This window comes from Dendrobates tinctorius, unplaced genomic scaffold (assembly GCF_039654945.1).
Source record: "Dendrobates tinctorius isolate UK_male_01 unplaced genomic scaffold, ASM3965494v1 ptg000020l, whole genome shotgun sequence".
NCBI classification, from domain to species: Eukaryota; Metazoa; Chordata; class Amphibia; order Anura; family Dendrobatidae; genus Dendrobates; species Dendrobates tinctorius.
In genome coordinates, this window is record NW_027361688.1 from 52,044,363 (window position 1) to 52,071,776 (window position 27,414).

A 27,414-nucleotide genomic window follows, 5' to 3' on the forward strand; every position below is an offset into this window, starting at 1 on the left:
GGATTGTCATAGTACCTTGTTCTAGATTTATCACCTATCCACAGGATGGATTATAAAGGTATGATTACTAGGACCTCAGCAATTCCCAAGAATGGAGGGTTAAGCATGACCACCAAGGTCAGTGGGGTACCAGCAGCCAGATCTTGAGTATTCATACATTTATATCACCCATCTAAAACATAGGTGGAAAATGTACTTAGTGGGATATCCTCTTTAAAACATCTATGATACACTACTCAAATTTTTTAAAGGGGTTGTCCGGTCAAAACCGGTAAGTCTGCAATCACCCTGTGTGACTGCAGACTTATGAATCGCCCCAGTGCATGCACTGTGAGATGCAGGGATTCGCCGGGTTCTGACCCGGTAATGGAGGGTATGTATGAGTTATACCTATCACCGGCCAGTGAGCGCGGCCTTGCTCCATGTACTTGTATTGAGCCGAGGCCGTGCCCCGTCTAGTGACGCGGCCGGTCAGTGGGCGTGTCCGACTAGAGGGTGCAGCCTCCCGCCATACAACTGTATGAACAGCGAGGCCGCACCAACTGGCCGGGCAGTATGTATAACTCGTGCATACCCTCCTGTCCCGAGTCTTAAACCAACGAATCCCCGCAGCGCACAGTGTGACTGCAGACTTATCGGTTTTGGCTGGACAACCCCTTTAAGGTTCTGCCAGGGACTTAGAGTAACTGAACTTTTTTTAAAATAGTTACTTCTCCTTTAGGTATTGAAAACTTATATACACGATAAAAAAATCACTTTGTTATGTATAGAAAATATCAATAAAAATAACAAAATACACATATATCAGTGCTAAAAGCATCACAGACAGACATAGCCCTACCTCATTAAGATTCAGGATACCCAGGTGTAAGTAACCTATGGGGTGAGCGCAGGCCACCAGATATATAACTAGAGGTAAAGAGCCATTACACTATAAAATGCCAGTTTGTGCATTCAGTCAAATAACTCCTGATGTAGCCATTGCAAATAAATGTGCATAGGTTTCCTTTAATTTGTTGTGGGGTGAGTATACTGTGCACTTTCTGTGATTTTGTCTTATTTGGCCTTAACGATGTATTCCCATCTCCATGATCCTATCCCAATATGTAGCAGGTGTAATAATAATAATTTTAGCAAATACCTACAATTAGAAACGTAGCATAGTTTTTCTGATTCACTATGTCTCTTTCCTCATGTGCAGGCATTGCAGGACCTTAGGTATCCATGGTTACGTCCACTGATGAAGTGACAGATAGTTGCCAGTGGGTGTAACCATGGAGTCCTGCAATGCCTGCACATGAGGAAAGAGACCTAGTGAATCGGAAAAACTACACTACATTTCTAATTGGAGATATTTGCTAATATTATTATTATTACACCTTCTACATATTGGAATAGGATCTTGGAGATGGGACAATATGTATTATATCTGACCACGCTATTTATGACTGTTTAGTGCTACTTATTGTTATATGGTATATAGACAGGGTCTCCAAATCGAGGAGCATTTCACTGGTGACACAGACACAGATTGTACATATACTGATCTTTTCTATAATAACATATGGATGCGAAACCTGAAAGATAAAGAAACAAAATAGAAGAAGAATCAACGACTTTGAAATGTGGTGCTGGAGAAGAATTTTATCAGTTCCATGGATGACAAGAATAACAAACAAATCAATTTTTGGAGAAATCAAGAAAGACATGATCACCAATCTACGACTTGCCTATATTGGACATATATTAAGAGAGCAATGGTTGAAAGAAAAGAAGGAACAAAGTGAAGAGGAAGGCCAGTAACCCGATGACTTGATACAATCAAGATAACATCAGAGAGGACCCTGGTGGACCTATCTAGGCTTGCAGAAGATTGATCTTCCGATAGCGTTCATCTATCAAGTCGTCATGGCTCAAGATCGAACTGAAGGCCATTAAATAAATAAAGAAGTTATTTTTCTTGATCGTTTTTCATACATAATACAGTGTTTTTCTATACTGTTTCAGTTCCCAGTTCATGCTCATTTAGAAGTTGCTTTCAGCTGCTGCTCAACAAATATCCATTCGCTATATTCAAGCAGCCTGTGCACATGAATTTCACTGTCTGAGTACAGAAGTGTGGAGCAGAAAGGCTCAAGCAGGGAATTTGCCATATACAGACTGTTTTATTAATGTGTAGCGAGCTTTGTTGAGCAGCAGTTAAAAGCAGATTGTAAATGAGCATGAACTGAACATTGAAAGCACTGCAGTATAGTGTTTGGGAGAGAAGAAAGCAAAATAAGGCAATGAATTATAATGCAAAAATCTTTTATTGTGCAATACCTGGAGGATAATGGAATAATAAAAAAGCCTAATTAATTAATTGTTTAATCCTTGCGGGTGCAGATGCAATGGCTGCACACTGTCTTTGGGTCCTTGTTTGCTCTAAGAGGAGGACTTTTTACAAGTTTTGCACTGGAGCCATGGCATTTTTTGGATTTCACACATGAGCTGCATTATATTCCCACAAAGTCTGCTACCATTTACTTATCCATTACCTTTATATAGAGAGGCCGTTACATCCAAAGGAGAGGGTCCTGGAGCAAGCCCTGCAATGGTGCAAGTTGGCCGAGCCCAGTTCTGCATTTCTGCTTGTAAAGAAGATCTCTGTTGGTGAAGGAAGTTGTCTTTTCACAGGTAAACTCCAGCTGAAGGTCTCCTAATATATTATCTCTGTGGAAGTTGCTTTGTAAAAGGGGGTCATTATGGGGTTGTCGTGAGCCTTCCGTAAGACTGTGTGCACACGCTGCGGATTAGGTGCGGATTCATCCGCGCGGATTTTGTTAAATCCGCAGGTGAAACCGCAGGTCAAAAGACCTGCGGTTTTACCTGCGGATTGCTCTGCGGTTTTGCCTTGCGGTTTTTCATCTCCTCAATAGAGGAGATGGCAAACCGCAGGAGAATCCGCAGAAAGAATTGACATGTCAATTCTTTCTGCGGATTGAAAACCGCAGATAATCCGCGCGGAAAATTCCGCACCGTCTGCACTGCGGTTTTTGATTCCCATAGGGAATCATGGTACTGTACACCGCAGCAAAAACTGCTGCGGGTCCGCAGCGGCCAAAACCGCTGCGGAACCGCAGCAAAATCCGCAGCGTGTGCACACAGCCTAACATTGCGCAGGTTACCGCATCCTCCATATTACTGTATACCGACACAAACAGCTAATCCTTTCTGTAAGAGCATTAAAGGGATTAATCTAAATCTTTATATGTATCCATATTCGGGGGATTCTTAAAGGGAATCTGTTGCCAGGTTTTTTCCACATAATCTGGGAGCGGATAATGTAGAGAGATTAGAGCAGGGCCAGACAAAAAAAATATCTAAAATATAACTTTTAATAATCATCCAATATGTACATACAGACAAATAAACAATAACATCTAAAGTGCTAGTGCTCAACTTCAACAATGCTCTAGATAGAAAATGGTGTTCGGTCTCACCAAAGTTACTTTCCATTCCTCCTCCCAGTCATACGTCTATTGTTTCCAAAAAGGAAGGAAGAATTTAGGTATACCCTTTTTATTTGTCAATGGGGGAGTGAAAATCACTTAACACTCCATGTCGTGCCCCTGCATTGCTGCAGTACCCGAGTATGGACCTGTATGAAAGTTACCCATAAGGATCATGTAGCCGCCCAACTGACTGCTGCGCATGCCAACAAGGGTTTTGTCACCAAGTATTAAGTAGAGATGAGCGAATTTGTTCGGATTTTGGTCCGGAATCCGATTTTCACATACTCGAACACTATTTGTGCCAAATGTTTGTCTTGTGATCGGTTCCAAACATATTCGGTAATTTCTACTCCCGTTGACTCTAATGACGTTTAACGTATATGGCAAAAACAATATTCAATTCTGATCGTATTCGGACCGGAATCCGAACAAATTCGCTCTTCTCTAGTATTAAGTCTTGTTTGCATGCCATATATATATACGACGGTGAGGAACATACCGCATATACCAGGATGGGGGACATGTCTACCAGGAAGGAACCCAAGAGGGGGACATTACTACATAATGGAGGAGGTGAGGGGGAAAAACCCTTTTTCATCCACAAATTATTCCTTTTTTTATCATTCGACAAATGATCTGATAAGATGGCAACTCACAGAACCGCTGGGGTACGGTGCTAAACCCCATTATTAATCTTTATTTTTAAACAATTTATTATTACAATTTATTCACATTTTTGTTAGGTGCAAAACGAGAGACCCCAAAGTGTGGATTGCTGAAGTGCCGAGAGGAATCCCCGAAGCTGCTTTCCAGCAAGTTTCAGGAAAGGTACTTTGTTATCAGGGATCGCAAGCTGCTGCTGCTTAAGGAGAAAAAGGTGAGTGTCTGCGAAAAACGAGAGAGTGTTATGTATTGGGGATCTGCGTAATCGATCATTCGGGGGGGGGCCATTTTCACGGATAGAGCTTAACGGGTTGTCAGGTCATAAATGACAAGTCTGCAGACTTATGAATCCTCACTTCACATGCACTGTGCACTGTGAGGATTCTCCGCTGCCAGTGGTCATATGACCACACTTAGGCTGGTTTCACACTTGCGTTTTTTTGCGCTGTATTTTAGCGCTAAAAAACACATGCGCTTTTTTCCCTATATTTTGCATGGGATGCGCTTATGTGCGCATACACATGCGTTTGTATGCGTTTTTACGCGCATGCGGTTTTTTGTGGTGTGCGCTCGGGCGCACAAAATGCATCCTGTTGCATTTTTTGGGCGTCCGACTTGCCTCAAAAAAACGCATGCGCGCGCAATGCGTTTTTTTACAGCAAGACACCCATTGTAAGTCTATGGGTGCGCATACGTGCGCATTGGCATGCTCATGTATGCGTTTTTTTGTTGACCATTGGTTAGACAATGGAAATTAGGGGTTTGGGTTAGAGTTAGGGTTAGTTAAGGGGGTTTAGGGTTAGGGTTTGGGTTAGGGTTAGTATGGTTTGGTTAACCCCTTCCTGACATGAGACGTACTATCCCGTCCATGGGACCCGGGCCCCTATGCCCATGGACGGGATAGTACGTCTACCGCGATCAGCGGCGCCCACGTGGTGAGCGCCGCTGATCGCGGCCGGGTGTCCTTTCCTGCAGGCCCCCGAATCCAAGATGGCGACGGGGGCCTTCGGGGGCCTGCAGGAAGCTGGCTTCCTCAGTGCCTGCAAAGCGCAGGCATGAGGAAGCCTTCTGCAGTGCCTGTGACAGATTGCTGATCTGTCACAGTGATCTGTGATGTGACAGATCAGCGATCTGTCACACGACAGTTATGTCCCACCTGGGACTATTTAATAAAGTAAAAAAAAAAAAAAGTGTTAAAATAAATTTTAAAAAAATCGCCAAATAAATTTGAAAAAAAAAAAAAATATTCCCCCAAATAAATCCATTTTTTAGAAATAAAAAAAAAAAACAATAAAAGTACATATTAGGTATCGCCGCGTCCGTAACGACCCGCCCTATAAAACTGTCCCATTAGTTAACCCCTTTAGCGAACCCCTGTTTAGGTACATCCAATCGCGACATGGTGTCCGATCTCAATTCCAGCCAAAAACGTCAAATGGCGCTGCTTCCCTTCCGAGCTCTGCCATGCGCCCAAATAGTGGTTTACCCCCACATGTGGGGTATCAGCGTACTCAGGACAAATTGCACAATAACTTTTAGGGTCCTGTTACCCTTGGGAAAATAAAAATTGGGGTGAAAAGATCATTTTTGTGGAAAAAATATGATTTTTTAATTGTACCGCTGTACGTTATAAACTTCTGTAAAGCCCTTGTGGGTTCAAAGTTCTCACCACATATCTAGATAAGTTCCTTGGGGGGTCTAGTTTCCAAAATGGGGTCACTTGTAGGGGGTTTCCACTGTTTAGGTACATCAGGGACTCTCCAAACGTGACATGGCGTCCGATCTGAATTCCAGCCAATTTTGCATTGAAAAAGTCAAACGGCGCTCCTTCCATTCTGAGCTCTGCCATGCGCCGAAAGTTTCGGCCCGAAACAGTCTTCCCCCCCACATATCAGGTATCAGCGTACTCAGGACAAATTGCACAATAACTTTTGCAGTCCAATTTCACCTGTTACCCTTGGTAAAATAAAAAAAATTGAACCTGAAGTATTATTTTTGTGAAAAAAAGTTAGATGTTCATTTTTTTTTAAATATTCAAAAAAATTCCTGTGATGCACCTAAAGGGTTAATAAACTTCTTGAATGTGGTTTTGAGCACCTTAATGGGTGTAGTTTTTAGAATGGTGTCACTTTTGGGTATTTTCTATCATATAGACCCCTCAAAGTGACCTCAAATGTGATGTGGTCCTAAAAATAAAATGGTGTTGTAAAAATGAGAAATCGCTGATCAACTTTTAACCCTTATAACTTCCTAACAAAAAAAAATGTTGGTTCCAAAATTGTGCTGATGTAAAGTAAACATGTGGGAAATGTTAGTTATCAAGTTTTTTGTGTGCCGTATCTCTGTGATTTAAGGGCATAAAAATTCAAAGTTGGAAAATTGCAAAATTTTCAAAATTTTCGCCAAATTTCCGTTTTTCCCACAAATAAACGCAAGTTATTTGAATGAAATTTTACCACTAAGATGAAGTACAATATGTCACGAGAAAACAATGTCAGAATCACCGGGATCCATCGAAGCGTTCCAGAGTTATGACATCATAAAGGTACAGTGGTCAGAATTGTAAAAATTGGCCCGGTCATGAACGTGCAAACCACCCTTGGGGGTGAAGGGGTTAAGGGTTAGGGTTTAGGGTTAGTTAGGGGTTAGGGTTAGTATGGTTTGGTTAAGGGTTAGGGTTAGTATGGTTTGGTTAAGGGTTAGGGTTAGTAAAGTCATGGTTTGGGTTAGTGTTAATCCTAACCCTATCTTGATTTTTTTGGTGAGGCCAACTAATGTTGGAAAAAAAACGCAAACGCGGTAAAAACGCACTAAAAACGCATACAAACGCATAAAAACGCTGCGTTTTTTTCATGCATGTGCATAAAAATGCTTGAAAAAACCGCAGCATTTGTATGCGTTTTTTCCATGCGTTTTTTTGCGGGAAAAACGCGCTGCAAAAAAAAAGCAAGTGTGAAAGTAGCCTTAGGCGATATGCACAGTCCGACTAGACTTTCCGGCCTCGCTCAATACAATTGCATTGAGTGAGGCCGCGCCCATCTAGTCGGACTGTGGCCGAGACAGTGCATGTCGCATACGTGTGGTCATATGACCGCCATTCACAGCGCTGGCACCAGAGAATCCTTACAGCGCCCAATGCAGAATGCGAGGATTCACAAGTCTGCAGTCACATACAGTGACTGTAGACTTGTAGTATAAGTCAGAATAACCCTTTCATAGCAAAAAATAAAGTATTTCCGTGCTTGGGCAGATACAGGCAGCCATAAAACAACCAATATTAAAGTTAATGGTAAGAATGTATTCAGGAATTGATTATTCATTATTCACAATTTATGCACCAAGCTTATTCTGATATTATAATCTTTGGTCTTACAGAGTTCCAAGCCAGAGAGAGAATGGTCACTTGAAAATGCCAAAATTTACATGGGGATTCGAAAAAAAATGAAACCTCCAACCCAGTAAGGAGTTTCTCCTATTAAATTAATGTTTTCATAATAGTCAAGGAATCACAATTCTTACTGCCCAGATTCATCAAACAGTTTTCTATAAGTTCAAAAATGTTTGTGCAACTCATAGTTGCGCAAATATTTAGTGACTTTCTGAGCTTTTACTGATTTGTTTTGGGTTTTTTTTGCTGGGAATTTTGATAAACTTTTAAGCAAGATATGAAATCAGCCTGTGTACTAACTGCAATTCCATCATTTGTCCACCAGATGGGGCTTTACAATCTACATGGATAAACAGCAGTTGTAAGTATTATTTAACTCACTTATATGGCGCCGATAATTCCACAGCATCATCTCTGTCCCCATTGGAGCTCACAATCTAAATTCCTTATCAGTATGTCTTTAGAGTGTGACCGGAGTTCCTAGAGGAAACCCACACAAACAGGTGAAGAGCATATAAACTTCTTGGGCTACATTCTCACGATGAGCCTTTGGTGCGTTTTTGGCGCTGCGTGTTTTTTGCTGCTTCAAAAATGCAGCATCTTACAGTTCTAGCAAAGTGGATGGGATTTATAGAAATCTACTGCACACTGGGCTCCTTTTTAACGCTGCGTAAACTGACCTGCGGCGCGTTTTTCAAATCCGCAGGATGTTAGTTTCTCTTGCGGGTACGCTGAGTTTTTTGTGTAGATTTTCCCCATAGACCTACAGTAGATGCGGAAAATCCAAAGGAAAAAAAAGATGCATTTTTAGTATTTTTTGCCAGGGGAAACACATAAAAAAACGCATGTTATCGCACTTAAGTATGTCAGTAAAGTTTTGTCAAAGCAAAAAAACAAGCATCAAAAACAAAGCAGCTTTATTTAAAGCATGACACACCAAAAAGAGGCAAAAAACACAGCGTCAAAAATGTGATAAAAATGCACACAAAAGACACAATGAATAAATGCAAGAAACTTAATTTAACCCCTTTCCGAAGTCAGGCTTAATAGTACGCCGATATTGTACTCCCTCCCTTTGATGTGGGCTCCAGCGCTGAGCCCACATCTTTCTGGGGACATGTCCACTGTTTTGAACAGCAGACATATGCCCGCAATAGCCGCGGGTGGAATCGCGATTCACCCGCGGCTATTAACCTGTTAAATGCCGCAGTCAAACGTTGACATCGGCATTTAACTCGCGCTTCCGGCCATTGGGCTGGAAACCCGCCCACCGGTGACCCCCGTCACGTAATCACAGCTCACTGGTTTGTTTGCATGACAATCAGAGGTCTCCTGGAGACTGGCTTGCTGTGAGCACCACCCAGTGATCGGCGCTCCGGCGCTGCCTAACACTATGAAAATTAAAATGGTGGATGCCACAAAGCAGGAGAAGGCTATAAGAAAATAGCAAATCATACTCAAGTTGCGCTTTCCTTAGTTTGAAATGTAATCAAGGAATGGCAGTTAACAGGAACAGTGGAGGTCAAGATAAGGGCTGGAAGACCAAAGAAATTTCAGCGAGAGCTGCTCGTAGGATTGCTAAAGAGGCAAATCAGAACCCTGCTTGACTGTAAAAGACCTTCAGAAAGATTTAGCTGACTCTAGAGTTGTGGTACATTGTTCCACTATTGAGAGAAACCTTCACAAATATGGCCTTCATGGAAGAGTCATCAGAAGAAAACCTCTCCTGTGTCCTCACCATAAAATTCAGCATCAGAAGTAGGCAAAAGAACATCTAAACAATCTGATGCTTTTTGGAAAAAAGTCCTGTGGACTGATGAGGTTAAAATAGAACTCTTTGGCTACAATGATCAAAGGTATGTGTGGAGAAAAAAGGGCACAGAATTTCAGGAAAAGAACATCTCACCAACTATTAAGCATGAGGGGTGGATCAATCATGCTTTCGGGTTAAACTGCAGTCAATGGCACTGGGAACATTTCACGAGTAGTGGAAAAAATGAATTCAATGAAATTTCAAGCAAATTACTGATGCAAACATAATTGAAAGACTCTTGTCTGGCTACAAAAAGTGTCTACAAGCTGTGATACTTGCAAAAGAGGGTGTTAGTAGGTATTTACCATGCAGGGTATCCACACTTTTGCAGTGTCCCATTTTCCTTTTTTGTAATTTGTAAAATGTAAAAGATGGAAATATATATGTACTGTATGTGTGTGTGTATATATATATATATATATATATATATATATATAGTTGACCTAAAATAAAAAAGAAATGCTTTAGCTCTTTTACTCTTTTACAGATAATTTCATCTTCAACTAGCTTAGCTGTTTATAATAACTTTAACTTTGACCAGGGGTGCCCAAACTTTTACATGCCTCTATAAGTCACTGAAAGACACATACTTTGATACCTTTCCGTTTGTTCTATTATTCCAGAAAAATCCACTATCGTATCAATTTGAAAATAAGGCGTTATGTGCTTCATTCCTCCCAGAGCACCTTACAAAAGTCTGTCATTTACATTCTTAGTGTCTGCCTCTTTCTTTTTATTGATAAGCACCTGCTCACATCGCCGTGGTCTGCGTATCTGCACTGTAACGACCCGGGCTTCAGCGTGCTATTTCGCGTGTATCGCCCATTGATGCTGCTGTGGCGTGTCAGGAAGGACGTCAGATATCAATTCCCTTTAAGCTTTATTTCTGGATAAAGTTTATTATTTCCCTTTTGGGGCTAATTTTTGGGCATGGCATCCTAATGCCTCTTTCATACATTGAGCATCAGAGAAGGACTTCAGTGCAGATCCCTCCTCAAATCCTCTAACATTACGCATCCAGATCCATGTAGATATTGGTCCATACCGCAGAAAGCAAAATCTCAGCGTTGAATGAGCTAAATACTTTTCCTTATTTTTGAAAGAAAGAGTAGGTCTTATAAAATCCATATTCAATATTCCATGGGCCAGCCTGTGATGAGTGGCTCACCGTGTGTCTCTTTGCATTTTCCAGGTGCTTATGTTGTACCACACAAGCAGAGATGTGGGACTGGATCACAAGTATTCTCAAAGCTCAGGTAAAGCTCCTGAAGGCTCCGCATCAATAAGGCTTACCACATTGGCTACTGCAGGATTCTTACATTTCTGTGACATATGGTACAGCTAGGATCTTGAAAGATCAGGAATCCAAGCCCCAATTGATATGACTTCCCATGCTCCCATGCCACTTAAAGTGGTTGTCCGGGACTTTAACATTGAGAGCCTATCCTTAGGATAGATCATCAATGTCAAATCAGTGGCTTACGACACCCGGCACCCAGTGTCAGCGGCTTGGACTGCTCACTTCACAGCACTGCTCCGTTGACTGTATTGTGGCTGCGGCTGCGTACTCCACATCCGCCACCTCTTCAGCTCAATATTGGGTGGACGTGCAGTGCCCGGCCGCCACTGCCACTATTTCATCAACAGAGCTGTGCTGAGCTGCTGCGCAATAATGCACTTCCGTGTGCTGCCCACACCAGAAACATCTGATCGGCCGGGGCACCGGGCGTCGTACCCCTACCAATCAGACAATGATGACTTATGCTAAGGATAGACCATCAGTGTTAAAGTCCAAGTCAACCCCTTTAAAATAAAAATATACATATACAATTATATACTGTTCATATATGTTAATACTGTTGCTGCTATACCAGGATGAGAAAATATTCACATACTGATCCAAACAATTAAGTTATTTTCTCAGGGACTGTACCAGTACCAGGTACAGTGCTAGTATATGGTAGTTGTTATAGGTGCCAAGTCCCCTAAAATATTGTTTAACCCAATTAAAATACATTTTGGGGTTGACAGGCACTTTTTAAATAATTATGCTCCCATAGTGCCCCCTTTTAAGTAATAATGACACCGGAGTTCCCATTCCAGTAATATTAGATCCATTAGAGCCTGCTTCAGTAATAACACCCCCAGAGTGCCCCATCCATGATATTGCTCCAAGAAAGCCGCTGACAGTAAAAATGCCACCTTCAAGTAGTAATCCTACCTGAGTTCCCTCACCAGTAATATTAGATCAATTAGTGCCTGCTTTTGTAATAACACCCCCAGAGTGCCCCATCCATAATAGTGCTCCAAGAAAGCCGCTGACAGTAAAAATGCCACCTTCAAGTAGTAATCCTACCTGAGTTCCCTCACCAGTAATATTAGATCAATTAGTGCCGGCTTTTGTAATAACACCCCCAGAGTGCCCCATCATTAATACCAGAAAAATGTCCCCTCCGAGTAATAATACCTTCAGAGTCCCCGAAAGTAATAGTGCCCCCAGATTGCCCCAACCGTAATAATACCCCCAGAGTGCCCCTATCAGAAGTAATGCTGACAGAGTGCCGAGATCAATATTAATGCCCCTGTCAGTAATAATTCCAGTCAATGCCTTCAGAATGCCTCATCAAGTAATATTGATCCATCCATCAGTGTCCCGTCAGTAATAACATCCCAAGACTGTCCCGTCAGTAATAATGTCTTCCCCCCAGAGTGCTGTAGCCCCCACAAAAAGTATAGCTTACACTCACCTAGTCTTCTCCACCGATGTTCAGAGCCATTGAGACCGCTTGTGCTTTTGCAAGGAAGGGCGGGCCAGCACGGGAGGTGCAGTGCATTGGGACGCTGACGTCTTGAAGGCTGTAGGCCGGATGTCTATATCCACAGCTTGCCCAAGTCCTTTCATAGCTCTTGAGATGGCCGCTGCTAACCACTTGGTCTAGTAGAACGTCTGTCAGATAATCTGCACTCTCCTAGTAGGTCGATATGCCAGAAATTCCCAAGATAGAACTGCCCCTTTATCTGTTGGAGAACCTAAATAGTTTCTACATTGCTTTATGAGGCAAAAATAAATGTCCTGCTTTGATTTTTCAGCACGATGATCTCCGCCCTGTGATTTTAAGACGACACTCTTCCTCAGATGTAACTAAGCAAAAATTTGGCACCATGCCACTAGTACCAATCCGTGGAGATGACGCCAACACCACCATGGTCTCTGCAAACCAGCAACTGGTGAGTTTTACTGTATTCATCTGGAAAGTGGATCTGGACCTTTATCCTTTTTAGCCTCACCAGCATTCGAGGCATGAACACAGGGGCAGACATATCATTGGTGCAACCTGTGTGGCCTCACAGGGGCCCAAGAGATAAGGGAGCCCATATCTACCTCCAAAGCAGGTGGAATTGTGCATTATGATGAGCTCATGGGCTGCAAAGGGCCTATACATGGTTCTTGCATAAAGGTCATCTCCTGACTGTGTCCACCAGTACATGAACAGGTAGGTACAGAACTGGAGAGCTTCTTAGCCTCTTCCTCTTCTCTCTATTACATTGATTTATGACCAGAAAGCTCAGCTCATCTTTGCTGTGGCCTGAGGACATAAATTAGAGGGAAGCTCAGAATGCATGGTAAAAAGTTAACACATTCTGCATCTAGCAATAGCCACACAACAAAAAAGCTTTACAAGGCAAACAATGATTTCCAGCCAAGAATGCATCAACATCAAGAATAGTGCTCCTGTATATGACTTGTATCTGACTGTGGAAGGTTTCCACAAAAATTACCTAGTCAATAGTTAGTTGATAAATGGTATAATCATTGTTAACCTGACTGCTGGGACCCCCCTTGATCCTAAAAAATGGTGGTTGGTGGGGGATTGTAGGGATTTCATTGTTAGCGACCAAGCTCCATTTGCAAAAAATGTTTATCACACTGAATATGTTTTTACACTTCTCAACATTAAAGTTACAACAGCAACAAAAAAAAATCGAACAGAGTTGTGCAATTATGTAAATTATAGGATTAATAGACATGTCGATGATATGCAAAAAAAAAAAATGGAAAGAAAATTGCCACTTACAGTGTATGGACGAGGCAGCATATTGATTACTGTACATCAAAAGGAAATTGATATTTGCAAAATCACAATGCGGTTGTAAAATAATGTACATACATAGGCATAAATGAATAACTACATAACTCATTGTTAAATCTTCTGCCCCGTTATTCACATATCATGCCCTAGGGATCCATCCTAATGTAGTTCCACTTCTACTGGTTGAGTATGTGTAGTTGGTGCAATCTCGCTCTGCGTAGCTCTGCTTTGTGCCTCCACCACTAACATACAGTATATTCTATATCTGTGCACTGTGTGGTTATGAACACTAGTCTTTCAGCCCAATTTTATCTTTTTCCATCTACGTCAACAGAGCTGCCTCTATGCCTTTACATTATTGATCTGTTAGCTGGTTTCTATAGTTTGCACTTATTTCTGCTTTGCCTTGAAAATTGAGCACTGCAAAACTGATATAGCAGGGCTGAGCTACGTTTAATGCCTGCTGCTGACTGATCAGTATTGCGAAACTGCAAATGCCACTGTTGATGCATATGGCAGAGAATTATCTACTGCCATATGCATCAACCAAGCGGCATTTGTAGTTTCACATCACTGATCTATCAGCAGCAGACATCAAACATAGTGCAACCCTGCTTGTGTCAGGTTTGCAGTGCTCTGCTATGCAGGCAGAGCAGAGCGGAGTGCAGGATACTTGACCTGTGCTGGAAACCACCTAACAGATTTAAGCGCATAGGCTGCTATGTTTATGTAGATGGCAGAAGATAAAAAACCTTCTGGCAGGGTTGTATACAAGGAAATTACCTGGCCGTTACAACTCCAGGGACTTGTGGAACTGAAGCCTTATTTATGTTTCTGGTTTGTGTTTGCCCTCTACCGATTACCCTTTGTGGGGCTGCTGATTTTTAAGTTCCTCTATCCCAGTTCCACTCTGCCAGTTAAGTTTAGCTTATCTGGTCCACATCCCTGCCCTTTGCATCTATGTTGCTGTTTGGATTCATCTGTTTTTGGACATTGGCTTGTATTTTTACCAACCACTTGCTTTCTGATTCTGTCAGCAACTTGACCACACGTGAAAGCCAGTGATAAGCGATTATACTCGTTACTCAAGATTTCCCGAGCATGCTCGGGTGATCTCTAAGTATTTGGATGTGCTCGGAGATGTTGTTTCTGTCGTCGTAGCTGTATGATTTGCGGCTGCTAGCCAGCCTGAATACATGTGGGGATTTCCTGTTTGTTAGGAAATCCCCACATGTATTCAGGATGTCTAGCAACCGCAAATCATGCAGCTATGGCGACAGAAGCTAAATCTCCGAGAACGCCCAAATACTCGAAGATCACCTGAGCATGCTCAAGAAATCTCACGTAATGAGTTTACTCGCTCATCACTAGTGACAACCCTTCTTGCCACCATCTTGCACCACTGGCCAGGGGCCCTTGTGTAAGTCCAGATCCCTGGACAGGAGTTAAGAATACAGTATTTGTGCCCCTCTGTTCCAAAGTTATACCCCTCCACCCTCCATTAAAAATCAAAATCCAAATTTTTCTTATATTTAACTGGGTGTATACCACAGAACTTGTCTGTGGGCGCTTACTTTTTTCCTCTATAATGCTGGCCAATCAAAACAAGGCCAAATTACAGAGGGGGAAAAGCTGGCACCTGCAGAATAAGTCACAGCTGCAGCCTCGCTTAGCGTGTTCTCACAACATAAGATTTGTCCCATGCGAACATATTGAAAACTCCGCCGTTGCCAAGTCACTTCTTGCTATTGAAGTGCTGGAGCACTTGAAAGCAGCAGTGCAGGAGAGCTGGAGCACCAAAATCAACTGTTAAGGGCCATACATAGCTGTCCCCTATTTAAATATACTGTATGACCACTCATGATACATAGACCCTTGTCTAAGTGGTATTCCTTCTTGTGGAGACTAGTGATGAGCCAAAGTGCCCCAATAAGGTGTTATCTTGCGGCTGTTTGACAGCCACAACACATGCAGGGATTGCCTAACAAACAGGAAATCAATGCATAGGTTATGACTGTCGAACAGCCATGAGACATGCAGCCGTGAGGATTTGAACATATTATTGGAGCACGTCGAAGACACTCGGTTAGCGCCCAAGCATGCTTGGATAACACCTTATCCACACACGTTGGCTCATCACTAGTGGAGACCACTAAAGTGATTTACAGTGGGTACGGAAAGTATTCAGATCCCTTTAAATTTTTCACTCTTTGTTTCATTGCAGCCATTTGGTAAATTCAAAAAGTTCTTTTTTTTTCTAATTAATATACACTCTGTACTCCAGCTTGACTGAAAAAAATAAAAATGTAGAAATTTTTGCAAATGTATTAAAAAAAAAAAATATCACATGGTCCTAAGTATTCAGACTCTCATGTTTAAGTCACATGCTGTCCGTTTCCTTGTGATCCTCCTTGAGATGGTTGGAGTCCAGCTGTGTTTAATTAAACTGATAGGACTTGATTTACAAAGGCGCACACCTGTCTGTATAAGACCTCACAGCTCGCAGTGCATGTCAGACCAAATGAGAATCATGAGGTCAAAGGAACTGGCCAAGGAGCTCAGAGACATAATTGTGGCAAGGCACACATAGTGCATTTGTTCCAAGATATGGGCAGGTAAGTGTTGCTGCCATTTTTGTCTGCTGTTTAAATTGAATTTTTGAAGACTTTGCGTCTTCTTTAGTGGTTTTGCTAATTAATTTAGTGTAGGGACTCGTAAGCGTGGGGACCCTTGGCGCGGGTTACGAGCTTACGTATTTTGGCCAAAATATCAACTAATACCTCACTATTTTTGTATTTTTTTCACTATATTTTTTGGGGTGCAGCCAAGCCCAAACACATCTCGCATGAGGGTTGTTCACACTGTGATGCATTCAGAGTGTGCTGGCCAGCCTGCCTAATCGAAAAGTAGGGGCGTGACTAATAGGCTGTGAACTAGACACTATGCAGTACCCTTGTGTGAAAAACATCCTATGTGGGCCTTTATTGTGCAATTGTATACTGGGCAGTCACCCCCTCCAGGAATGGGTAGGTGGAGAGTGGCTGTTGATCTGTTATTTTGCACCTGTGTTGCTAACATCTTGCTTTGTGGCCTGGCTGCACCCTGTAGTGCATTTGTTCCAAGATCTGGGCAGGTAAGTGTTGCTGCCTTTTTGTCTGCTGTTTAAATTAATTTTTTTGGAGACTTTAAGTCTTCTTTAGTGGCTTTGCTAATTTGTTTAAGGCACACATCTGGCCAAGGTTACAAAAGAATTTCTGCAGTACTCAAGGTTCCTATGAGCACTGTGGCCTCCATAATCCTTAAATGGAAGAAGTTTGGGATCACCAGAAGTCTTCCTAGACCTGGCCGTCCAGCCAAACTGAGCAATCGTGGTAGAAGATCCTTGGTGAGAGAGGTAAAGAAGAACCCCAAGATCACTGTGGCTGAGCTCCACAGATGCAGTAGGGAAATGGGAGAAAGTTCCACAAAGTCAACTATCACTGCAGCCCTCCACCGGGCCTTTATGGCAGAGTGGCCCAACAGAAGCCTCTCCTCACAGCAAGACATATGAAAGCCCACATAGAGTTTGCTAAAAAACACATGAAGGACTCCCAGACTATGAGAAATAAGATTCTCTGGTCTGATGAGATGAAGATAGAACTTTTTGGTGATAATTAAGCAATATGTGTGGAGAAAACCAGGCACTGCTCATCACCTGCCCAATACAATCCCAACATTTTTCAGCTGCAGGAACAGGATGACTGGTTGCAATGGAAGGAAATATGAATGCGGCCACATACAGAGATATCCTGGATGAAAACCTCTTCCAGAGTGCTCTGGACCTCAGACTTGGCAGAAGGTTCATTTTCCAACAAGACAGTGAGCCCTAAGCACACAGCTAAAATAACAAAGGAGTGGCTTTATGACAACTCTGTGACCACTCTTGACTGGCCCAGCCAGAGTCCTGACTTAAATCCTATTGAGCATCTCTGGAGAGACCTGTAAATGGCTGTCCACCAACATTCGCCATCCATCCTGACAGAACTGGAGAGGATCTGCAAGGAAGAATGGCAGAGGATCCCCAAATCCAGGTGTGAAAAACTTGTTGCATCATTCCCAAGAAGACTCATGGCTGTACTAGCTCAAAAAGGTGCGTCAACTCAATACTGAGCAAAGGGTCTGAATACTTATGACCATGTGATATTTCAGTTTTTCTGTTTTAATAAATTTGCAAAAATTTCTACATTTCTGTTTTTTTCAGTCAAGATGGGGTGCAGAGTGTACAATGAGAAAAAAAGAACTTTTTGAATTTACCAAATGGCTGCAATGAAACAAAGCGTGAAAACTTTTAAGGGGTCTGAATACTTTCCGTACCCACTCTATATGATAGGCAATGCTATGTATGAAAAGTAGCTCTCTTTCAAAAAGGAAAGAACTAGGTTCTCTATTTATACCATAGAATCATATAATGGTAGAGCTTGAAGGGACCTCCTGGGCCATCTGGTCCAATGGTCCAACCCCCTGCTCAAAACATGATTCACTAAATCATCCCAGACAGATGTCTATCCACCTTCTTTTTCAAGACATCAATTGAAGGAGAACTCACCACCTCTCGTGGCAGCCTGTTCCACTCATTGATCACTCTAACTGTCAAAAAGCTTTTTCTAATATCTAATCTGTGTCTCCTCCCATTCAGCTTCATCCCATTGCTTCTAGTCTTTCCTTGTGCAAATGAGAATAAAGACGATCCTTCTACAATGTGACAGTCCTTGAGATATTTGTGGACAGCTATTAAGTCTCCTCTTAGTCTTCTCTTTTGCAAGCTAAACATTCCCAAATCCTGCAACCGTTTCTCATAGCACATGGTTTGCAGACCGGTCACCATTCTGGTCGCTTTTCCCTGAACTTGCTCCAGTTTTGTTGATGTGTTTTTTTAAAATGTGTCGCCCAAAACTGGACACAGTATTCCAGATGAGGTCTGACCAAAGAAGAGTAGAAGACAATAATGACTTCACGTGATCTAGACTGTATGCTTCTGTTAATACATCCTAGAATTATATTTGCCGTTTTTGCTGCTGCATCACACTGCTGACTCATGTTCAGTCTGTGATCTATTAGTATACCCGTGTCTTTTTCACATGTGCTGTTGCTTAGCCCTATTCCTCACATTCTGTATATGCTTTAATTTTTATTGCTCCGATGTAGTACTTTTTATTTTTACCGGTTAAAAACCATTATGTTAGTTGCTGCCCACTGCTCCAGTTTATTTATATCTTGTTGAATCCTCTCTCTCTTCTCTAGTATTAGCTATCCCTCCTAGCTTTGTGTCATCAGCAAATTTAATCAGTTTACCCTCAATTCCTTCATCTAAATCATTGATAAAGATGTTGAACAATACAGGGCCCAGGACAGAGCCCTGTGGTACCCCACTTGAGACATTCTTCCAACTGGATGTGCAACCTTTTATGACCACTCTTTGGGTCCAATCACTAAGCCAGTTATGAATCCACCTATCAGTTGCCTTGACCATTCCATGCTTAGCCATTTTTTTCAATAAGGATGGTGTGATACTTTGTCAAATGCTTTGCTGAAGTCAAGATATACTATATCTACAGTATTTCTCTGATCCACCCAGTCAGTGATTCTGTCATAGAAGGATATTAAGTTAGTCTGACATGACTTATTAGTTACAAACCCATGCTGACTCTGTTTAATCACTTCAGTCTTATCCAGGTACTTACATACATGTTGTTTAATAATTTGTTCAAAGATCTTTCCTGGTATAGAAGTCAGACTCACCGGCCTATAGTTGCTTGGGTCCAACTTCTTCCCCTTTTTGAAGATAGGAACAACATTTGCTCTTCTCCAGTCTTCTGGGACTTCTCCTGTTCTCCAAGAATTTTCAAAGAATATGGAGAGGGGTTCAAAAATTTCTTCTGCTATCTCCTTCAGTACTCTGGGATGTAATTCATCTGGACCTGGAGACATGAATTCATTTAGGATATCTAAGTGTTTCCTCACTATCTTTCTGTTTATAGATCTCCTGGATTCTTCTATTCCCTTAATAGGACAGTGAAGATCAGTTGATGTTACATTTCCTTTCTGAGAGAAAACAGATGCAAAATAGGAATTTAAAAGTTCAGCCATCTCAACATGCCATTTCATCATTTTCATCCTGTAAAAATCCTATAGCATCTATGACTTTTCTCTTTTACTTTTGACATATCCCCCAAATCCTTTTTTATTGCTTTTGACGTCTCTTGCAAGCCTTAATTTGGAATACCATTTGGAAGTTGTGATCTAAAAGTTCATATCCATAGTTTCAACGAGCCTTGTCACTTGAGTTAGGATGTTTAACCAAAAGAGAGATTTGCCCAATAGGAAAATATATTCATTTGCTGGGTTTGCCATTGCATTGAAGGAGAGGCACTGAAGCTGAACAGATCCAGCAATCCAGAAAACTCTGGAAAAACAGAGCAATGTGTAAACTGCAGTGGGGGTCGGTTACATAGCCAACAAGCCGTAAACCATTGAATAAAAAATCTCTCCATTCTTGAAAATGTTTGTACATCATACTTTTTAAAAAATCATGTTACATAAGAGTAAAGTAGACTATACTTGCTTTTGGTGGTGGCCATTGACAAAAAAATGTTTTTGTTTCTGGGCAACTATCCAATGTGGTGAGTGCAGCATATGATAGAGGGACGGAAACTGAGATCTGTGATTATATAGATTTATATCATTAAAAGTCGTATGAGTTCTGTCAGTGTTAATCAGAAATCTTACTATCATAGAAAATATTCAGATATAGTATCTGTTATCTTGACTGCCTACTACACAATAACTGCCACATTACACATATCATCTATACATAACACAGCTCAGCTTCTATCCCTCCATAATACAGTATGCTGCTCTCACATAGGTCAGTTCAAGGTTTACTTATGCTGACCTGTCATCAGGCTATTACCAGCCAGACTAATTGCGTGTTAGTAAAGAACACTTAATCCTTATTAAATCCATACATTGCTTGTAGAATTTAATTTTGACATCTTAGGGAAATCCAGTGTTAAAGTTTTAGTCGCAAGCGTAGGGAGTAGGGTCTGCACTTCCAGCTTTGCTGCCTCTCTCCATATTCTCCTCCTACTGACGGCCTCTAGTCTCTGATGGACAGGTCACTCTTGTCTCAGTGACCTGCCATCCTCCTCCAAGATTTTGCACAAGAAATGTCATTACCCCAGGGTCGTCTCCCTAGAGGGACAGATCAATTTGGCTCACGCAACATCATAAAGAGCTTACTCCGCGCATGCACCACCTTCTCTGAGGAGAGGAACCCAGGGCAATAACAGCACCTGTGCAAAATCTTGGGTGGTTGAAACAGGTCACTAAGACGAGAGTGACCTGTCCGTCAAAGGCAGACAGGGGAAAGGGGAAAAGGAAGGAGAGCTAGAAGTGCAACTTCAATGCTGGATTCATCAAAGGATAGGGTCACTGAACCGTATTCTCACAAGAGAATCGGGACAATTCGGCTAATCACACACTGATCAGAGTTTGATCACAGCGTGATCCGATTTCTCAGATGTGGAGAAGATAGAAATAAATGCCTCCATCTTCTTCATTCTGTCAGTCGGTGAAAATCACACTTAAATGCCATCTGAGCACGATCCAATTTTTTTCCATTGACTCATTGACTTGTGATCCGATTTACGATGCAAATCATACGTGCTGCGATTTTCTTTTTTTCCTGTGGCAGAAAAAAATTGGACTTGTGCACGGCCCCATACAGTAGAATAACATTGGTCCGAGTGCGATCCTGTGTTTTGTCGGATCACACTTGGAACAAAAATACGGTCATCTGCATGAGCCCTTAGATGTCAAAATAAGCTTATAGAAGCTAAGCATGGATTTAATAAGGATTACAGACTCTTCACTCACACGCCATTAGTTAGTGTTGTAATATCCTTCTGACAGTTTCCCTTTACACTTTCTTTGCTCTGCTGGTTCTTCCTGTCAAAAGGCTAAAATTATATTTGAAATTCTTGTTTTTCTTTCACAACCTATTTCTGTTCTTCAGCGTCGCCTCCACACACGAAGGACGCTGTCAATGTTCTTTGTAAGTATATACATGCCAACATACCCACCTGCATGTGCTCCTAACGTGCTCTGGACATTGCATGTCAGGTTACTAAGCTGAAAATGTAGCATGAAGGCTGAACATGTCGTCACCACTGATCCTGTCAAAGAGCAACACGAACCAAGAAATATCAGACACCATTAAAAAGAGATTATATGTGATTAGAAAAAATGTGGACTGTTTTCCAAAAACCGCAACAGTTTTTGTGCAAGTATGTAAGGCCGCTTTCACACTTCAGGCTTTCGGTATCCGGCATGGGGCGGCGAAAGACCGGACTACCGGATCCGGCCGCAAACGCAGACACCGGATCCTTCTTTCTGCCGGATATATTCCTGGCAGAGAAGGTTTCCTGGCATGCGCAGTGCGAAAAACCGGTCCGGCGTTGGGAAAAAACGTTGCATGCAACGTTTTTTCCCGACGCCGGACTGGCTATTTTCTCCGGATCCGGAAAAAACCGGACGCGCGGCATCACCATCCGGCGCAATGCGGCAGCAATGAAACAGCACGGGGAAAAAGCCGGATCTGGTCGTAACAGGCGCCGGATCCGGCAGTACGGTTTTTCGCCGCACCATGCCAGATACCGAAAGCCTGAAGTGTGAAAGCGGCCATACACCGCACCGATCAAGTGATTACCATTGATGTGTAATACCAGGCAAATCCGTTGGGCAAGAGTGGGGTCTGTTGATGTTGGACTTTTTTTTCTAATCTCAAATTTGCACTTGCACATTTTATTACAATTTATTTCTGTCTCTCATCAATTTAATATATCTGTTTGCCATCAGATCTTGAAAATATTGAAGAATCAATATAAAACGTTATGTTCTTTACACACAACTACAACTGGTTCCTTAAAGAGCTTTTTTTCTGGAGACTTTAATTATTCATTTAACCATTTGTTTTGCCATTACTGCATTCTTAAACTTTCATTTTGAGTGTTTTTCTCCACATATGTTGTAGTACCATGGTATTAAAACAATAGCATATGGTTACTAACCTGAACGCACGGCACGTTGCATGTGTTGGCTGTGCTTACACTCATACTTGTGCTTGTAATCCACTGGATGCATAAATAACTATTAACTAACTTCTTACATTCTGTTCAACACCAAATTCTACATCACAATTAACAAAATTTGTGTCTTTCTAGCCAATGAAGATGCATCAAGACTCCCTGGAGGAGCTACAGGAAAGGCAAGATGAGGATCACGAGCCCTTGTACGAGGAAGTTGGACATTTCCAGAGCATCCAACGTCCCGATTCAGATTGCGTTTTTTCAATGGAACGACTCCAATTGCCCCCTCCCTTGGACCGGACAAAGAAGCCAGTACTAAACCAGGAGCCAAAGTTAACCCCAATGAAACCCCAGTCCCCAGAGAAGCATGAGCAGGACAGTTACTCCAAGACTCAATCTCTAGACAGAAACTCTTGTGTAGATAATCTTAAAATGGTCTCAGGTGATGTCGCCAAATCACCCATGCCCAACAGAGGTCCTGGTGCTCCCATTATGAAAACTGCTTCCCTTGAAAGGCAGGTGGAGCCAAACCGAACTCAGGTTGGTTCTATGAGAAGCCAAGTAGTTAAGAGTGCACTGGACCTGAGCACATTGCCATTGTTTTTTGAACCGTCGGCCCCTTCAGATCCAACCAAGATTCCTCCCTGGAAGAAGACGTCCCCTATATCCTCTAATATGCAAGACAAGCTACTCCAGGAACTTAGCACCATGCTCAATAAGAAAAATGATGCTGGATCAGGTCCAAGTCAGCAAGTAACGTGATGAAATAAATAAATATTCAATATAAGGAGTATTTTCATGTTATGCAGACCATCAGAGCACTGCCATGGTGCCTGCAGCCTTAATCTATATGGTTGCCCAACCTGATTGAGTTGAGGTTTGCCTGTTCTTATCTGTAGTCTAGGTATATTCTTTATATAAACTTCTGTTCAAGTCTTTTGATTCTGCACAAAACTCTCCATGTATAGAGCCCGAAAACTATTTAAGTCTTGGAATTATTAAGTTATAAGTTTCTTGAAGAGAAAGCCGCCATCTTGGCATCATGGCGTTATCCGATGACTCACAGCCTCTTGTAAAATAAACATCAGAGCCGGTTTGTAAGTACAAAATGTCTGAACTGCGTGTTTTTAAATTAAATAATGGTGAAAAATGGAACCCATGCTAATGAGTGTTACTTTTCACAGTTTTCACAAAAGATAGAAACTTTTGAAATGCAACTTATTCCATGTTTCTTTATATAACACTTACATATTCTGTAGCGATGCACACCCAAGTGAGGATCTTGGTCTAATTTCTCTCTCAGACACCCACACTTATACATTGTTGGACAGGGGATGAAGCTAATGCAAAAACAGAGAACGTAAAATCTTATGTAGATACTGATCTTGCTGCTAACCACTGAGCCACCGTACTACCAAATAGGTAAATCCAACTGGAGTTAGTGCCAGGTAACTACAGTTAAGGTTTTCCCACAAAGACATTTAGCACTTATGCAAATGATTTGTCTGATCTATGGGGTCTCCAGTGCTGGTGCTTGCACCAGCCACATAGTCAGAGCTGAATGGAGTGGCATCGTTGCTGTTAAATTCATGTTTTTGGGGCTGGTCGGGTTAGCCAATTGTTTTCCTTGGCTGACACAGAATGACATGGGAGTGACCATGAGCGACCATGCTGCTTCATTCAATCCTGACCACAGTGAGGAGAAACTTGGGGTCAGGACTCAGCGATAGGGCCCCCCACCAATCAGATATTTATCATCTATTTTGGGAAAATCTGTGGTTTTCCAGGCCTATACAGAGCAGCATAATATTACTTAGGGCAAGTACAGGGACTTTACAACCTCTTGCGTGAGCTAAATATTCTTAGACCTGGAGTCACTTCTCATCCCCCGCTCTCCTGGCAGATCATCGAGGATCACAATGAAAAATGTGAAATCTGTGCTTTATCCTCTGACATGTTGTAAAACAAATTCAGAATGAAATAAAACATCTCATAAAATTTAACATAAAATCTTTTAGCAGATACATCTTAACTACTTATGGCCTCAGACGAAAACCATAACCACAACCCAGTGTCTTGTTCTGTCCGTCATTTTCTCCTTCCCGCCACCGCCTGAGATCTGTGTCAGAAACACTCATAAATATTCACCTAGGCTTCCACCCAAAAATTGCAGGTAAAAATAATATAGATTTATTCAACACTAGACATATCCACTGTGTCATCCAGCAAGACGTAATGACACACATCAGACATAAAGTGGCTCAGTTGTTAGCATTGCTGCTTTACAGTGCGGGGTTTCAAATCCTACCAAGGACAACATCAGCAAGAAGCATGCATGTTCTCTAGGGATGAGCGAGTAGTGAAGTATTCGGACTCGCTGTACTCATTACGAGTACCTCCTAATACTCTGAGACATTACAAGAAGAAAGACTATGCATATGTGTGGGATCACCACGCAAAAAAGAGCTAAATCACAAAGCTATATATGAATAATTTTATTATTTGCAGAAAAGCATCAAGAAGCAACACACAATTATTTAAAAGCATTTAAAATCAATACAGAGGGACAAAAAAGTCACCAAGAGATCACAAACAAGGTGGTTGATAACATATAGCCCTGGCTGCAGAAAATAAGTGCACTGAGAGATCCTTATCACATCCTTATAGTCAGGCTACTCATATTGCTCAATATATACAGACAAAATAGAGGGGCTGATTGACAACAGAACCATATATGTGTAATGGGGTACACTCAGCTGTTCAGACCACTAAAGGTGCCCTGTAGTAAGATAATGTCAACAAGATAAGCACCATAGTCACAAAGACAATATATTCCTATCAGGAGTATTCATGTTATAAAATAAACAAAGATAATATTATTTTGACCCCAAAAAGTGGCCCCCCAGAAATATTCACAGGTCCTGAGCAAAGAAAAAAGCTCATGATAAAGCTGAATAGCAAATGGCTCAAAACGGAGTAACTGATAGTATACTTCACCACAAGTCTGTCAGTCAAATGGATAGTCTCAGTCGCCCAATAGTCTGAAAGAAGTGCCCGCAGCCAGGGCGGTATACGGAGACCATACCTCCTAATACTCGGGTACTCGTAACGTGTCCAATGTAAGTCTATGGGAAATGCGAGTAATGGGCTGTGTGTGTGTGTGTTGGGCTGGGCGGGGACTGTGCAAAGACTGTGCGGGACTGTGCTGGCCTGTGCGAAGACTGTGCAGGACTGTGCTGGCCTGTGAGAAGACTGTGACGGGCCGTGCGGGACTGTGCTGGCTTGTGCGAAGACTGTGCCGGGCTGTGCGGGACTGTGCTGGCCTGTGCCGGGCTGTGCGGGACTGTGCTGGGCTTTGCAGGTACTGTGCGGGGACTATGCCGGGCTGTGTAGGACTGTGATGGCCTGTGCGGGACTGTGCTGGGCTGTGCAGGTACTGTGTGATGACTGTGCTGGATTTTGCAGGTACTGTGCGGGGACTATGCAGGGCTGTCTGGGACTGTGCTGACGTGTGCGGGACTGTGCTGGGCTGTGCGGGGACTATGCAGGGCTGTCTGGGACTGTGCTGACCTGTGTGGGACTGTGCTGGGCTGTGCGGAGACTGTGCGGGCTGTGCCGAATATTGCGAGGCGAGTAGTGAAATACTCGCCAGGATTCGAGTACCGCGAGTGCCGCATTACTCGCCGAGTATCGAATCCTAACGAGTATACTCGCTCATCCTTAGGCTGCGTTCACACGTAGCGGAACTCTCGCGGAAATTACCGCGAGAATTCCGAATTCCATTCCGCGGGAAAATTGCATTATAAATTCCCGCGGAAAAGCTAGCATTTTGCAAGCGTTTATTAGCTTGCAGAATTGCTAGCGTTTTCCAAGCGATCTGTATCATCGCTTGGAGAACTGATTGACAGGTTGGTCACACTCGTCAAACATAGTGTTTGACGAGTGTGACCAACTTTTTACTATTGAGGCTGCCTATGCGGCATCAATAGTAAAAGATAGGAAGTAAAAAATAATTAAAAAAAATATATATATTGTTATTCTTACCTTCCGGCGTCCCACGCAGCCTTCCCGCCTCTCTCCACGCTCCCGGTCCCAGTAATCCTTTGCGAGAATTACCGCGATGACATCAGCTCTCGCGGGATCGCGACGTCTCGCGGTCATTCGCGATGACGTCACGCGAAAGACCGGGAGACTTCGCAATCCTGCGAGAATGGACGTCATCGCTCGCAAAGGATTACTGGGACAGGGAGTGTGGAGAGAGGCGGGAAGGCTGCGCAGGACGTCGGAAGGTGAGAATAACAATATTTTTTTATCTTAAATTCTATTTTTTACAGGGATATGGTACCCAAAGCCCGGAGGACAGTCTCCTCTCCTCCGGACCGTGGGTACCATCCGCAAATATTCTGCTTACATTTCGCATGGTGTGCACAGCCACATTCGGAAAGTAAGTAGAACAATGCATTCCTATGGGTGCGGGATCGCCGCGATTCCGCTAAATTATTGTGCATGCTGTGTTTTTTACCGCGAAGCGATTCCGCCGCGGTAAAAACCGCAGCATTAGCACAGCATTGCGGAATCCCATAGGAATGCATGGGATGCTTATTTTTCGTGTTTTCGCGGCAAAATTGCGCGGTTAAAACCACCGCGAAAACGCAAAAAAACTGCCACGTGTGAACATATAGCCTAAATGTTCTCCCAATGTTTGTGTGGGTTTCTTCTGGTTTTCTCCCACTTTCCAAAGACCTACTACTAGGGACTTTAAGGGTATGTACACACGTAGTGAAATCTGCTGCGTTTCCGCAGCGGTTTTGGCTCTGCGGAAACGCAGCAGATTCTGCTG

The 27,414-nt window shown here is 42.5% G+C and overlaps 1 protein-coding gene across 2 annotated transcripts in view; it reads left to right on the forward strand.

The window, feature by feature from the left end:
• ARAP3 (ArfGAP with RhoGAP domain, ankyrin repeat and PH domain 3) overlaps positions 1–23,729 on the forward strand; it is a 238,723-nt gene extending 214,994 nt beyond the window's left edge. The window contains exons 27-34 of one of the 2 annotated variants that reach the window (XM_073568036.1): positions 2,548–2,676; positions 4,238–4,371; positions 7,533–7,615; positions 7,871–7,906; positions 10,551–10,614; positions 12,449–12,586; positions 21,503–21,541; positions 22,710–23,729. In XM_073568036.1, coding sequence (XP_073424137.1) covers positions 2,548–2,676; positions 4,238–4,371; positions 7,533–7,615; positions 7,871–7,906; positions 10,551–10,614; positions 12,449–12,586; positions 21,503–21,541; positions 22,710–23,336 — 1,250 coding nt within the window. In that variant the 3' untranslated portion in view covers positions 23,337–23,729. The remainder of the gene's footprint in view (positions 1–2,547; positions 2,677–4,237; positions 4,372–7,532; positions 7,616–7,870; positions 7,907–10,550; positions 10,615–12,448; positions 12,587–21,502; positions 21,542–22,709) is intronic. The other variant, XM_073568037.1, reaches the window with a different exon arrangement.
• Positions 23,730–27,414: the final 3,685 nt, after the last annotated feature.